This window comes from Botrytis cinerea, chromosome 7, assembly GCF_000143535.2.
Source record: "Botrytis cinerea B05.10 chromosome 7, complete sequence".
In the NCBI taxonomy this organism is placed as follows: domain Eukaryota; kingdom Fungi; phylum Ascomycota; class Leotiomycetes; order Helotiales; family Sclerotiniaceae; genus Botrytis; species Botrytis cinerea.
This window is the reverse complement of record NC_037316.1, coordinates 931,469-944,095: the sequence shown is the minus strand read 5'-3', so window position 1 is coordinate 944,095 and position 12,627 is coordinate 931,469. Positions and strand designations below refer to the sequence as shown.

The window sequence follows — 12,627 nt, the reverse complement described above, 5'->3', positions numbered from 1 at the left end:
CCATCTAATTAGATACTCTTTTTCGTAAGACGCAAGACGCAAGACGCACAGCGCAGTACCAATCGGTATTCCATACATATTTACCTATTCAGGTACCCACCCACGTTTGGAGAAGGAGGGAATACGGACGGTATGATGATTACATGATACACGCATCAAACTTCTCCCGACCCTTTTTGATTTTTTTGGTTTCTCGACGATGGATGCTTCATTCGTATTATTATCCACTGTGTGAGGAAACCAAGGGCGCAGGCAGAGATATCACGGACAGAACACAGATAGAGACACGCGAAATTCTAGAACAAATCTCGAGACAGTTTTGCCATTCACGCTTTTCCCTTTTTCCTTCTCGCATGCCTTCCTTCTCTCATCGGGTTAGGGAAGGTCGTGTTGGGTCGGACGGAGCGAGTACCTAGCAGGTTTGAGATGGACGTCTCAATCGTTCAATATGGTTGGTCAATGTCCTTTCTTTCTCCTTCCTCTTTCTATCCATTCTCATCCTGTACTTCGTGTAAGGCTAAGGCTGGAGAAAATAAAATAAAAATAAAAATAATGGTCCATCGTATCTTTCCCTCCTCCCTTCCCCTTCCCCTTCCCCGTGATCGGAACTCGGATACCGGACATCCATCTCCCAAGCAGATTTCCGTATGACGATGCCCCCTATATCCCTTTCTTACACTGTACTCTCCTAATCTGCTTTAATGTCCTAGGTCCTGGAATAAGTTATGTAACGTTAAATATCTGGAGTCATAGTGCGTGAATAGACTTTGCAAATGACATTCGGGAGTGGAGAGATATCGAGATGGTCATGGAGAGATTTTCGGAATATTCATCTATGGAACAGAATTGGTCGATCGCTGGATCGAGGCGTCGAAAGCCTTGAGGTAGTAGGTGTTCAGTAGTTTTATGAGATGGGTGGAAGTTTTCAGGTTGGTTTACCTTTGGCATTGTATTTACTTTACGCTGTTTACGGTATCACTAGATTTACTGTTTTGGGTAGTTGGACGGTTCGATTTCGATAATGTAAGATTACCTCCCTGCCTCCCTGCCTCCCTACTCTACTTGGGTTAGATGCTTCTTACATGGTAGTGAATCGGGGACCGCACTTCCCCATACATGCATATCGGACCCCCGCTTTTTCAGTGTTGGGAACTGGGAATGCTGGGGTGGTGGAAGAGTGGCTTGGGAATGGAATGCATAGAGAAGAATAAATGGACATGGATGGATAGGGATGATGTGAAGCCGCCCCACGTTACACGCTACGACCATGGAGATGGGAGCCGCGGGAGCGTCATGAGGTGTCGATGGAGAGACCGCTAGACAGCTAGACAGAGAGACACCTACACCATTAGATAGACACACACACACACAGCTAGACACCTACACCATTAGATAGACACATACATACATACATACCTACACAGACCACAACACAACAACACCGCAAGCCAAGATTCCCACACACAACACACCACCACCCTCCCAGAGATCTTCTTCGCAAAACTCATCGAGTGAGAAACACAGATATACACCACGGTACAAGAACTACAATCGATGTGCCAACCATACTATGTGTGTCATTGCGATAGGTAGTGTCCTACCGTAGCATACGTGAAAAGGTAACTTGGCATGGACGAAAGTCTTAGCTAGATTTCAGCTGGGGATCCGGATTAGCATGAGATGGGTACGGTACGTGATACCGAGTAAAGTCGATCGATCGCAAGACTTATTGATCTTTTTTGTTTTGGGTTTGGGATTGGGGGTTTTGTTTTTCCGTGCTGGCTGCTGGGTGCTGGGCGCATTAGCTGCATGAGTCGGTCGGTGGATGGCGCAAAAGGTGTAAAGTTTTGGTATGGCTAGCATGAAGTATCGAACATGGAGTCTGGAGTCTGGAGTCTGGAGTGGGAAATCCTGGACACACATGGATACATGGGCACGTGGCTACTTGAAGGCATAAACACTGAGTATCTATCTACCTATGTGTGCGAGTGAGGTCAAAAAGAGATGTACATGCAAGGATGCACTCCAAGTGTCAAAGCACGTTGACACCGGGAGAAACAAAACAAAACGAAGAGAGAAAGAAGAGGACGAAACAAAGTTTCAATGAATCTTAAGTGTGGTATCAGGTGTCAGTCAGGTGTGTGAGATCTCAGGTATCCGGTATGGAAATGGAAACGCACGGGATCCGTGAGAGGGATCTCTCTGATCTCTCTGATCTCTCTCTCACTCTCTCGCTCACTCTCCGGCCGAGCCAGCTCTCCACAGTCCGTTTTGGGAGGGGGGGGGGGGGTGCGGATGCGTTTATTTCATTCATGGCTGTGAAAGTTTCGGGGGGAGGGCCAGTGCTGCTTGGGGTTTGGTTTCGGTAGTTGCGGCATGGCTTGGGCTTGATTTGGCTTGGATTATGGATGATGTGTGGATAGCCTCGGCTTTTGGTAATCGTGTGAGGATTTGTGATGTGCGAAGTAGATAGGTAGAGAGAGAGATGTGTAATGCATGTAGGTATAGATGTATGTATGTATGTATGTAAGGGGTAAATATAGCTTCTTCCTCCAAAATTGCATTGAGATTATTTCTATTTTTTTTTTGTTAAAGAAAAATTCTTCCAAAATTGAATTAAATGAATCATTAATATCAATGTGATCACTATTCTTCCTACTAGTGTCCAAAACTTTAAATAGAAATCAATTCCTTCCTGGTCTCGACACTAATAAACATGCACTTGAAGCCTCGGTAGGTATAGCATCGAATTCTAGTGATCGCCGGTATGTGACAAGTTGCCAAGTAGCGAGTGCACCTATGTAATTCAGTCCCAGAATCCGATATACTTTTGCACCTGCGCCAAAGATCGATCTTCAAGAACAAAAAATTTAAAATGTCATCTCTCGCTCTGTCTTGGTCTCTGTATGTAATCGACTACGCGGGACGCACGATGATCTGCGACTATGACAGCTAACTAGGTGTGCTCTCCCGCTCTCCCCCAATCCACTTCTCGAGATTTGCTCGTTCTATTCATTCATTCTATTGTCAATAGCTACGTACTCTGGGTTACGTGAAATGGGACTGGAGTGGACTAGTCGGGTCTTGTTTGGCGAGAAAGAGCCTGGTGAGATATCTCCCCTCTTGTCTCCAGACAGAGTAATATGAACATGACGACTTAGCAAGACGAGACAGGACAAGACGGGACGAGACAAGATATCACGCTTGCATGTTTTGAACAAGCGCCCTCACTCCCTCGCTGACTCCCGGGTAAGAATTTCGAACTTATCTGCCAACTCAAAGCTTAAGTTTTTTTGGGGGGGGGGGGGAAGAGGACTCTAAGTTTGCGAATGGTGTGCTAGGGAGAATTTGGATTCGTCTGCATCTCACCTACCCGTTTCCATGAGAGATAGGTCTTGGATTTGGGATTGGAGGATCCACTATTCATTCATACTATTGATGCTTATTTGAGACTAAACAAGAATGAATGAATAAATGAACTTCTCTCTCTCTTCTCTCTTAGCCTTTTTTGGTTTTGCGAAAACGATGGGGTGTTAATACTGGCGGAGTGATTGGTTCTCGTGGATGATCGCTTGCTAATTGTGAATCTCGGACGATGTGATTGTAGGGAGCATTTCTGGTTGTTTTCTTGTAGTGTTATGATGATTAACCCTTGCTGTTATCTTATCACCTTCCCTTCTTTTCTTTCTCTCTCTCTCTCTCTCTGTGGTTAGAATTCCACAATTCCCCCCCCCCCCATCCATCACAATTGAATTCCATCACACACATACATACATACATACATACACAATCTCTCTCCACTCATCTTATCTTATCTGCATCCAAGTTGCAGCACGCGCAATCAATTCCTCACTGAAAAGTTCAACATCGCTCGTTCTCGGTCGGACCGAAGAAAATCCATTCGCTTACCCAGTTGGTTAGTTTAGTTCCTCGAGATCTCTCTCCAAACAAACCACAAGCGGAATAAGAATTCGTATCGCATATCCAATCAGACAGTCGCCATTCCCAGTCCCCTATCTTCCCCTCAGGTTCTTTCATCATCGTGTCTCCATACCTCGAGTTTACACATTCAGCTATCGCAAGATAGCCCGCACCTAAGTGCTAGTATTGGCTGTCCCCTTATCTAGAGGGTGAAATATGCCGTCATCTCAAGGTTGCTATGTCGCTGGCAGTGCGGGGTCTTTCGATTCCTAGGTCATCATCTTATTGTACCTTCGTTTGGATGGGTCTGGATACATACTCCGCGCGAGCAGATAAGCTTCGGGGTCGTGTTGATTCTTGAATGCAGGGGATGAGTATCACCTGATGATAATGAATAATGACGAGATAGTTTTCGAGGCTTGATTGTGCCGTATGGAATGGTATGTGTGTGTGTGTGTGTGTGGAATTTTGCATCTTAAAATATGTATGTAAGGATTTCTTTGCTACTAAGTGATTTCTAAAGTGTTTTGAGAGGAACAGGATAGTAAATGATATAGCTATCATCCAAATTTACCGGGTTCGAACAATATCACAAACGCGTTGAATGATTTCCAGAAACGAGGTTGGAGAGGAGGGAGATAGTACGTTCAATGATCAAGCAGTCCATACGGGTGTTGAAGAGTATATGAAGAAGTACTCATCCCATCCTACCCCAAACTTCATAAACGGAAATTGTGAATTCGTCACTCCGTACTATATAGATCTTCTCTCATAATGTTACCCAGCATCGAAATCCCCTTTTGTAAATTCTCCCAAGATAGTAATTTTACTGCTGGGAAGGAAATTGTAATTTAGGTACTTAATATTGCTAGGTGTAATGATCATCAAGTAATACATCTATGTGTTTCAATCTTGTTCATTCCTTGCCTTTTGCACGTACGAGTCGGGGAAATTATGCATTCTCTTCAGATCAGAGAAGACAAGTGTCGAGTCTCGGAATGTGTGAATGATGAGGATGGGAACGGTCAAATCCGAGAGCGTTTCGATTCAACGATTGGTTTCTTGACCGACACATACCATTCTTGGTTTCCTGTCTAAGAATTGATCGTACCAGGTAGGATCAATTCAAAATCGTAGGCGGCGCTGCACTGCACTGCACTGATTGATTGACCTTACTCAAGATCTCTCTGAGATCAAATCAATCATGGAGAACGTCATGAAGTGGCTTGGATTGAAGAATAGCTTCTTCGTTGGTTTTGGTTGTTGTCAATAGCGGTTTTTGCCTATCAATCTATTGATGTCGGCAATTTGGTATATGGGAGAGCTGTCTTCAATCTCCCTCACACCTTGGTTTTACGATCGCAAAATCCTAATCCGTTCTACATGTGAAATGCAAAGTAGAGCGGTGCCTAGAGTCGCCCAAACAATGTTCTATTATACGTTGACAGTAAGCAAACTTTTGGAACTGTAGGTGACTCTTTGGAAGGTCCATCTCCGACTTAAGATTCAACACCATCTCATCTCATCCTTTCCATCGGCACTACTCTATCCTTCCCACTGAGATCTTTCATCGCATGTCCGCATGGGTTTTCTAGCAATCATATATGAAATGCAGAATTTCGACAGCCAAGCTTTAAATCCAGAGCTCTTCTACTCTACCTATATCCCTGACGCGGAGAATGTCTCATACAGATCCTTGCATGAACTATCCCAAAGATCCACACAGCGTCCTGATACATCGTGTTGAGTCGAGAAATGAAGTTCCAGACTGCCACCTTTCTATTTTATTTAAATTTTCTCCGTAGTTTCCTCAATGGCGTGACTATCTTGCAAGGTTTCAGCCTACACACTATTTTAAGATATCTGGCGTGCTACTCGCCTCTCATTTACAAGGCTTGTTGTCCAGCAGTGCCCACAATGACAACATCACTTCACCGTTTTTGTATTGACCCAAGTCTCAGAACTTTCATCAAACCTACCAAATACTGTTATCACATCTTGAACATCACCGATTCAAGTGAATATATCATTGAATTTGACATGCCTATTGGTGGCATGAGGAATGTCCAGATCCCATAGATATGAGGTTGACATGATACATAATTTTTGATATATATTTGAAAAATCTTCTCGAACTCATCATTGAGACAGCTCATTTAGTTTTTCCCTCAACTCTCTCACCTCAGGACTAACACTCTCACTACTCTTCAAAGTCATCACCGCCCCTTTCTGTGCAACATCAATCAATCCATCACCCAATTCACATCCTCTCGCTAACCCCGAAATCAAGACACCCATAAATGTATCACCAACCCCATTCACACTGACCACATCGCCTTCCTCAACCTTCTCTACCACTGGGAATAACCTCATGTACACACCACCCACTTCTTCATTCCCATTAGTACAGCGTGATAAAATATACGGAGCATGATCCGGATCTCGGAGTCGTGGATCAGAAGGTGATAAGATAGAAGTAAGTAAAACTCCTTGAGAACCAAGCTTAGTAAGAATCGTTGGGATATAAGGAAGGAGTTGAACAGCTTTGACGGGAATTCCTTGGTCAGTGAGTTCTCTAGATGTCATGTGGACGAAACGGTCTCGAGCGCCGGTGCTAGGAATACCGAGAGCATCGATTGTTTGCCACCATTCGTCGGTCTCGAATTTACCGTGGCTAGTGGCGGCATCGTGCATAGAAGTGAGTTCATGCTCATTAGGAGTTGCGAGATCAACAATGTTATTTGGGAAGACTGGGAGTTTATTGGCCTTGAGGGATGAACTGGTCGGGCGTTCAAAAAGACGTGCGGATTTAATGGTTGAGACGGGTTCGTATGCGATTTTGACGGAAGATGAAGATGATTTAGTGGCGCTCAAGAACTCTTGGATGACTTCTGATTTCCAGTTTGCGTCTATGATGACCCATTTTGTGGAAGATGTAAGAGAACCGAGTTTGCTGTGGATGGTTCGAATAGATGGGTCATTGGATGGTCTAGCGAATATATCCATATCGGCCATGGCTATGACGAGATCTTTCTTTCCATCATTAATGGCGACATACTGAGCTGTGCGGTAATCAGTCTCTTTTGAACATATTGTGATATCATCGGTATTAAGTCCGCTGCTTTGCAAGCTTTGAAGTATCGATTTTCCGGCCCTAGAATTATCAGAATTGATTGATGATACAATTTTGGGCAACTCACTGATCGTCAGCAATAAACGTGTATAGACTGACTGGCTCCTTGCTACTAAGCTGGGCTGCACGTAGAACGTTATAACCAACGCCACCTATCGATGAGTGGATTTTGGCGATATTAGATGTATGCATCTGAGGAGAAGAAGTCCCTGTCGATTGGGTGGTACGAGGAGTATAGTCACAAGCGAGATCTATAGCTATTGAGCCTACAACGATTATGCTGGGCTACAAGAAATAAAAAGTTAGAGGATAGTAGTATTTAAGAGCATGGGTTTCTTGTAAAAGCATTTTGGAAAGCAAGGAGGATTATTGCAAACCTTTGGACTAGAGACACTGGAAGAGGACAGTTCTAAACTAGAGTGATTTGGGTCTATCTTGTTTATATTGGCTGTAGAGGAAGGCCGTGTGAGGACTTTACTAGTGTTTTCCCTATAGATATCTATTGAGTCATTGTTATATGTTTGATGCCACTCGTCACTGACCGGCGTTTGGATCCATCTGTTCTTAACCTAGAAAGCTCAACAGCTACCTTTGTCGCCATTTTGATATTAGATTCTATCAATGCCCTATTCGCTGCAGTACTATTGCCCTTTGTAAGTTCTTTGATCCTTGCCAAAATGAAGGGAGTATTTGAGTGACCATGGAAGCCCTGGTCGGCGGCTTCTTGGACTGCTTGATCGATAGCCTTATCAATTTCAGACTTGGGAAGGGAGAATTCTTCAGGAATTGGATTTGCAAAATGAAACCCGCTAGCAGGTTTAAAAAAGTCCTGGGCATCTAATCTTGTTAACCATCGCCTACTCAATAGAAATTGCCGAGGGATACAGTCAAAACTTACAAATAATAGCAGCAGCCTCTTCAGCGTTTTGAACAATCATAGGACTTTTAACACCACTATCACGAGTAAAAAATGCCGGATAGTCGATTGATCCAGTACGCCCATCTGCGAAAGTGAAGACACCGGCTCCTTGGGTCTCTAGATACTCCAATGTCCGAGGAATATCTAGAAAGCTTTTACAACCGCTGCTGATCACGGCAACTGGGGTACGTCCAAGTTCAGTGAGATCGGCAGAAATATCCATACTATCCTGACCTCCACGGTGAACACCACCTAGACCACCAGTACCAAAGACACTAATTCCAGCTTTACGTGCTAAAATCATGGTACCAGCAATTGTAGTACCTCCAGTAATTTTGCGTCCAGTGATCCCCTAATTGCGGTTAGTTTGTTGTCAGTTTTATCCAGAAGGAGATACTGTATCAAAGTGAATAGTTTGGCACAAAAAATACCACTCACCATTCCCAGAATATAAGGCAAATCTCTACGAGAGACCTTCATAGTCTCCGGTTTACCAGCTGCAGATGCAATAGCAATCAACTCCTCCTTGCTCAAACCCACACGTGCAACACCGTCCAAAATTCCAATTGTTGCTGGAACTCCTCCATTAAGACGAACAATATCCTCTAGATCAAGGGCCAGCTTGACATTATCAGGATATGAATATCCGTGGGTATAAATGGTGGTTTCTAAAGCTACAACTGGCTTCTCAGACCTCGTAGCCTCTCTTACTTCCTCAGATACCTTGAAAAGTTTCCTCTCGGCAGCTCGAAAGGCTGGTGTTTGATATCTCCTTTGATAACTGCCACGTCCTTGATAATAGGGATTGCTGTGATGGCACTTTGGTGACAAGGTGCTGGTTGACACCGAAGAGATTCGGATCCCACGTGTGGGCCGAAGTATAGAATTCATGATGTGGAATACTCCAACTCAAAACCGTGAGAGTCAAAAATGAAGAACTCAATTATGTGCTAGTAAACGAGTTAATTGTATGAAGATTATATATATCTTCACGCGTACGGTCAACTGTTGGGCTTCTGACATCCGAGTATATTTACCAATGAGGTGTAGATAAGACAGTGGGGTGTGAATAGAAACCCGTTAAGTTTATTGATAACCTTATTTTCACGTGATTTATATGTGACACTTTGGAAGGTTCGGAAGGATTTTTGACAGATGAAGCGCCGTCGAGGAGTCAATTCAAGCAATGCAATATATTTGATACAAGCCGAGTCTCAATCCAAACTTTGATTGGACTTCCTCTTCGAGATTTCGGAACCAGTTGGCCGAACCAATCAACTCGATGATTTGAACACTTTTATGCATAATTTATATTAACCAGTAAGTAATAGTTCACTCAAGAGATTAGAACGGGGAATTAATTCCCTGGTCGTTATTTCGTATATTTTCATGCTGATATTACATGTAAAACCAACTTCCCATTCTTCTTTTTACATGATGTATTCATCATTTCTCTCATTTTCCGTACATTGTGGTTGCTGAGTATCTTTTCGCCATGGCGGCATTACAATCCTTTATTCTTTTCATTTGTCTCTGCGTGCAAGGCATTTCCTCCCAAGAAATTGTCAATGGACAAATCTATACTCCTGGTATCGCGATAGTCGATGCGCCACAGCCAAATACACCACTTGGAGGGGGTAAGTTCTAATAAGCACCTAACTTGGGTGTTGGGCGTTTTCTAATTGTTTAGATTTCCTACAGGTTGCGCTAGATGTCTCCTCAGATGGACAGCTTCAACTTCCGCCCTATCCGAAGAACGCTGTCTCGGAGATCTATAACATTACAATGTTCCTCTCCAGTTATACTACAGGCAAAAACTTTACAATCTCAAATGGAACAGCGACAGCAGGAAATGCCAGCTTAGGCGAGATCATGGCTCAAGAACCAAGTAGCACAGTCAAACATGTAAATTGGGTTTGGCCTGATTGTCTTGTTGGTGATGGAACATCGGACAAAGACACTTCCAGGGGGGCATATAATGTGCGTCCTTGATATCCATCCTATGCTTGTGAGCCAATTCTAACAATATTGTAGATTTCCATCCGCCAAAATTTCAGATTGAATGGAACTGACCAGTACACAATTTTCGATCTACTAATTCAAGTCACCAACTCCATACCTGAAAAAAGTGATAGACCTTCTTGTGATTCGATCAATAATGATTTGATTCCTTGGACAACATTAAACGCGTCGGCAAATAGCTTTACTCGTGTTGCAGGAACGGCCATACAAACTACTGGGTCTTCGCAGGATGGAATTGGGGCTGGAAGCTCTATTGATTGGAGAACTGGTGTACATTATGTATGGATGGGAAGTCTGGTTATGATGTTTGCGCTATAATATAAAGTACATTGAGTAGAGAGGAAAGGGGGGACATTCTGTATTAATATTCTATTTAATCTAAGTTCTATAATCCGACAACTATCCTTAGAGTCTTGTTTCCGTTGCATTAGTTAGTTTGTGAGCTAACAGCCCCCTTGGCAAGCTAACAACCAATGAGCTTAAAGCTTCAAGTGTCGTTTAGACATATCCTTCCATATTGAGGTCACTTAGTCTCTCGCAAAGTACTATTACTAGGCAACTTCATTCTGTGTATATTGCTCGTTAAGATTTCATGACATTGAATTGGAATCGAAAGCAATCCGAAGAGTTTGCGGATGATGAAATCTAGGATAAAAGCAAAGAACGAGGAGCTTGCAAGTGTTATCACATAGCCCCATAATACCTCAACCTCTCATGGGGAAACCTACGCGCTAGACCCCGCTCCCCGCAATTCAGAACTCAAACTTGGTCCTCGGTTGGCAAACCTCTCCTATTCTGATTGGCCAACATGTGCTTTGATAAGTGCTAAGCCGGATATCTGGAATATCGGGATCAAGTCAAAGGTAGTGACATTCCTGTCAAGATGACCTCTTCTCTCATCTTTCAATTCCGTTGACTCTTCATCATCAATTCGTCTCGTCGACACATTCTCATAACTATCCATAACATTACACAACAGACGGGAAATATGCCAATGCACAACGGATGGCTTCCACGCGAAGGTAGAACCTTAAACTCCCTGAGCTCGTCACACTAAAGCTAACACAACATGTAGGTTTCCGAAGCGATTCCCTCGGTAGCCTCATCAAGAAAACGGCATTAAATCCCGCTTTTACATTGGTTTTCCTGATTCTAGCTCGTTACACTAAACGGGGAAATGATCTTTCAATTCTTCATGAAACGGCCTTTTCTCGAATTCGAAAGCTCTTCTATTTTGGGGTTGTCAGATTAGTGTCGAATTATTTGGAGAGAGGCGTGCAGAATAATTGGGTAGATGATGTATATGATTGGAAGAAAGAAATTGTGTTGATCACTGGTGGTGCGGGAGGGATCGGTGGACAAGTAGTAAAGCTCTTAGCGGAAAAGGAGATTACGGTTGTGGTATTGGATGTGATTCCTATGACTTTTGAGGCTAGTATGTTATCCTACCTATGTATTGCGGAACCCTCCAAAAGAATCGTACTGACGTCTCCCACAGCCTCCAATGTGCATTACTACAAATGCGACATCACCTCCCCATCCACCCTCGCAACAGTGGCATCTCGCATCCGATCCGAAGTTGGCAATCCCACCATCCTCATCAACAACGCGGGCGTCGCGCGCGGAAAAAGCATCCTCGACTCCACGGAAAAAGACATCCGTTTTACCTTCGACGTCAACACGATCTCGCACTATTTCACCACCCAGGAGTTTCTCCCCTACATGATCGACAAAAACCACGGCATGGTCGTCACAATTGCGAGTCTCGCAGCCTATCTCCCCGTCCCAAACATGACCGACTATGCCTCATCCAAAGCCGCCGCACTCTCTTTCCACGAAGGACTAACCGCCGAGCTCCTCACCAAATACAACGCGCCAAAAGTACGAACGATTGTGATTAATCAAGGATACACGAAAACGGCGCTGTTTCAAGGATACAAAAATGATGCGACATTTTTGCTTCCGACGCTGGAGGTGGATACGGTGGCCGAGGAGATTGTGAAGAAGATTTTGAAGGGGAAGAGTGGCCAGGGAATTTATCCTGGGTTTGGCGTTAGTCTCACCTGGTTGAGAGCGATGCCGGGGTGGTATCAGAATAGAGTGAGGACGCAGGGGGAGAATATTATGACGAATTGGAAGGGGAGACAGGTGGTAGATGTGGATGAGTTTTATGAGGAGAAGGAGAAGGATGAGAAGGGAAAGGGGAAAGGAAGGGGTTTTGAGGGGGAAAGCGAGTAGGTTTTTTTTTCTTTCTTCATTTGTCTTTTTGGGTGGAATTGATGGGCTAATTGCTTTGCTTTAGGTCGACAGTCCTGGTGAATCCTTGAGTTTTGATGAATGAAAACTTGGCTTGTTGGATTATCGGAATATCAAAGCTATTGAATCAGACTTTTATTTTAAGTCGTGGAATTTGAATTAGCTTTTTGAGTACGCTTTTAAATGTTTAGGCTATACAAGTCTACCTAGCAATATGGAATATCTTCCAATACTCTCCCTATGACACCACCCCTTTGACCCCCCATTATGAGCCCCCCTTACTATGAACGAGCTAGATAGCATTGCATATATGGCCAGCAAGACAAAAGAACTACAGCATAAATAGCTTCACTGATTAATTTGTAAAGTGAAACAG

At 43.7% G+C, this 12,627-nt stretch overlaps 3 protein-coding genes across 3 annotated transcripts; 2 read left to right on the top strand and 1 right to left on the bottom strand.

The window, feature by feature from the left end:
- Window positions 1-5,939: 5,939 nt before the first annotated feature.
- BCIN_07g02520 (hypothetical protein) lies at window positions 5,940-9,011 on the bottom strand. The gene is made up of 6 exons (XM_024693927.1): window positions 8,412-9,011; window positions 7,953-8,325; window positions 7,597-7,891; window positions 7,432-7,543; window positions 7,122-7,339; window positions 5,940-7,075 (listed from the first exon to the last, which is right to left on the bottom strand). The coding sequence occupies exons 1-6, from the start codon at window positions 8,862-8,864 to the stop codon at window positions 6,061-6,063; spliced, it is 2,466 nt and encodes an 821-aa protein (XP_024549716.1). The 5' UTR covers window positions 8,865-9,011; the 3' UTR covers window positions 5,940-6,060.
- Window positions 9,012-9,340: 329 nt separating this feature from the next.
- BCIN_07g02510 (hypothetical protein) lies at window positions 9,341-10,393 on the top strand. The gene is made up of 3 exons (XM_001558634.2): window positions 9,341-9,610; window positions 9,664-9,953; window positions 10,008-10,393. Exons 1-3 carry the CDS (start codon window positions 9,469-9,471, stop codon window positions 10,311-10,313), a joined length of 738 nt encoding a protein of 245 aa, XP_001558684.2. The 5' UTR covers window positions 9,341-9,468; the 3' UTR covers window positions 10,314-10,393.
- Window positions 10,394-10,863: 470 nt separating this feature from the next.
- Window positions 10,864-12,626, top strand: BCIN_07g02500 (hypothetical protein). Its single transcript, XM_024693926.1, has 4 exons — window positions 10,864-11,017; window positions 11,071-11,430; window positions 11,494-12,229; window positions 12,298-12,626. The coding sequence occupies exons 1-4, from the start codon at window positions 10,984-10,986 to the stop codon at window positions 12,320-12,322; spliced, it is 1,155 nt and encodes a 384-aa protein (XP_024549715.1). The 5' UTR covers window positions 10,864-10,983; the 3' UTR covers window positions 12,323-12,626.
- The last annotated feature ends 1 nt before the right edge of the window (window position 12,627 follows it).

Bases quoted from the DNA above. Each gene is read 5' to 3' on its own strand.
- BCIN_07g02520 (XM_024693927.1), bottom strand. From the start codon at position 8,864: ATGAATTCTATACTTCGGCCCACACGTGGGATCCGAATCTCTTCGGTG. The intron at 7,892-7,952 runs GTAAGTTTTGAC...TAACAAGATTAG, and splicing joins AGAGGCTGCTGCTATTATTT to ATGCCCAGGACTTTTTTAAA. The intron at 7,544-7,596 runs GTCAGTGACGAG...AGATATCTATAG, and splicing joins ACAGATGGATCCAAACGCCG to GGAAAACACTAGTAAAGTCC.
- BCIN_07g02510 (XM_001558634.2), top strand. From the start codon at position 9,469: ATGGCGGCATTACAATCCTTTATTCTTTTCATTTGTCTCTGCGTGCAA. The intron at 9,611-9,663 runs GTAAGTTCTAAT...CTAATTGTTTAG, and splicing joins AAATACACCACTTGGAGGGG to ATTTCCTACAGGTTGCGCTA. The intron at 9,954-10,007 runs GTGCGTCCTTGA...ACAATATTGTAG, and splicing joins CTTCCAGGGGGGCATATAAT to ATTTCCATCCGCCAAAATTT.
- BCIN_07g02500 (XM_024693926.1), top strand. From the start codon at position 10,984: ATGCCAATGCACAACGGATGGCTTCCACGCGAAG. The intron at 11,431-11,493 runs GTATGTTATCCT...CGTCTCCCACAG, and splicing joins TCCTATGACTTTTGAGGCTA to CCTCCAATGTGCATTACTAC. The intron at 12,230-12,297 runs GTAGGTTTTTTT...GCTTTGCTTTAG, and splicing joins GGTTTTGAGGGGGAAAGCGA to GTCGACAGTCCTGGTGAATC.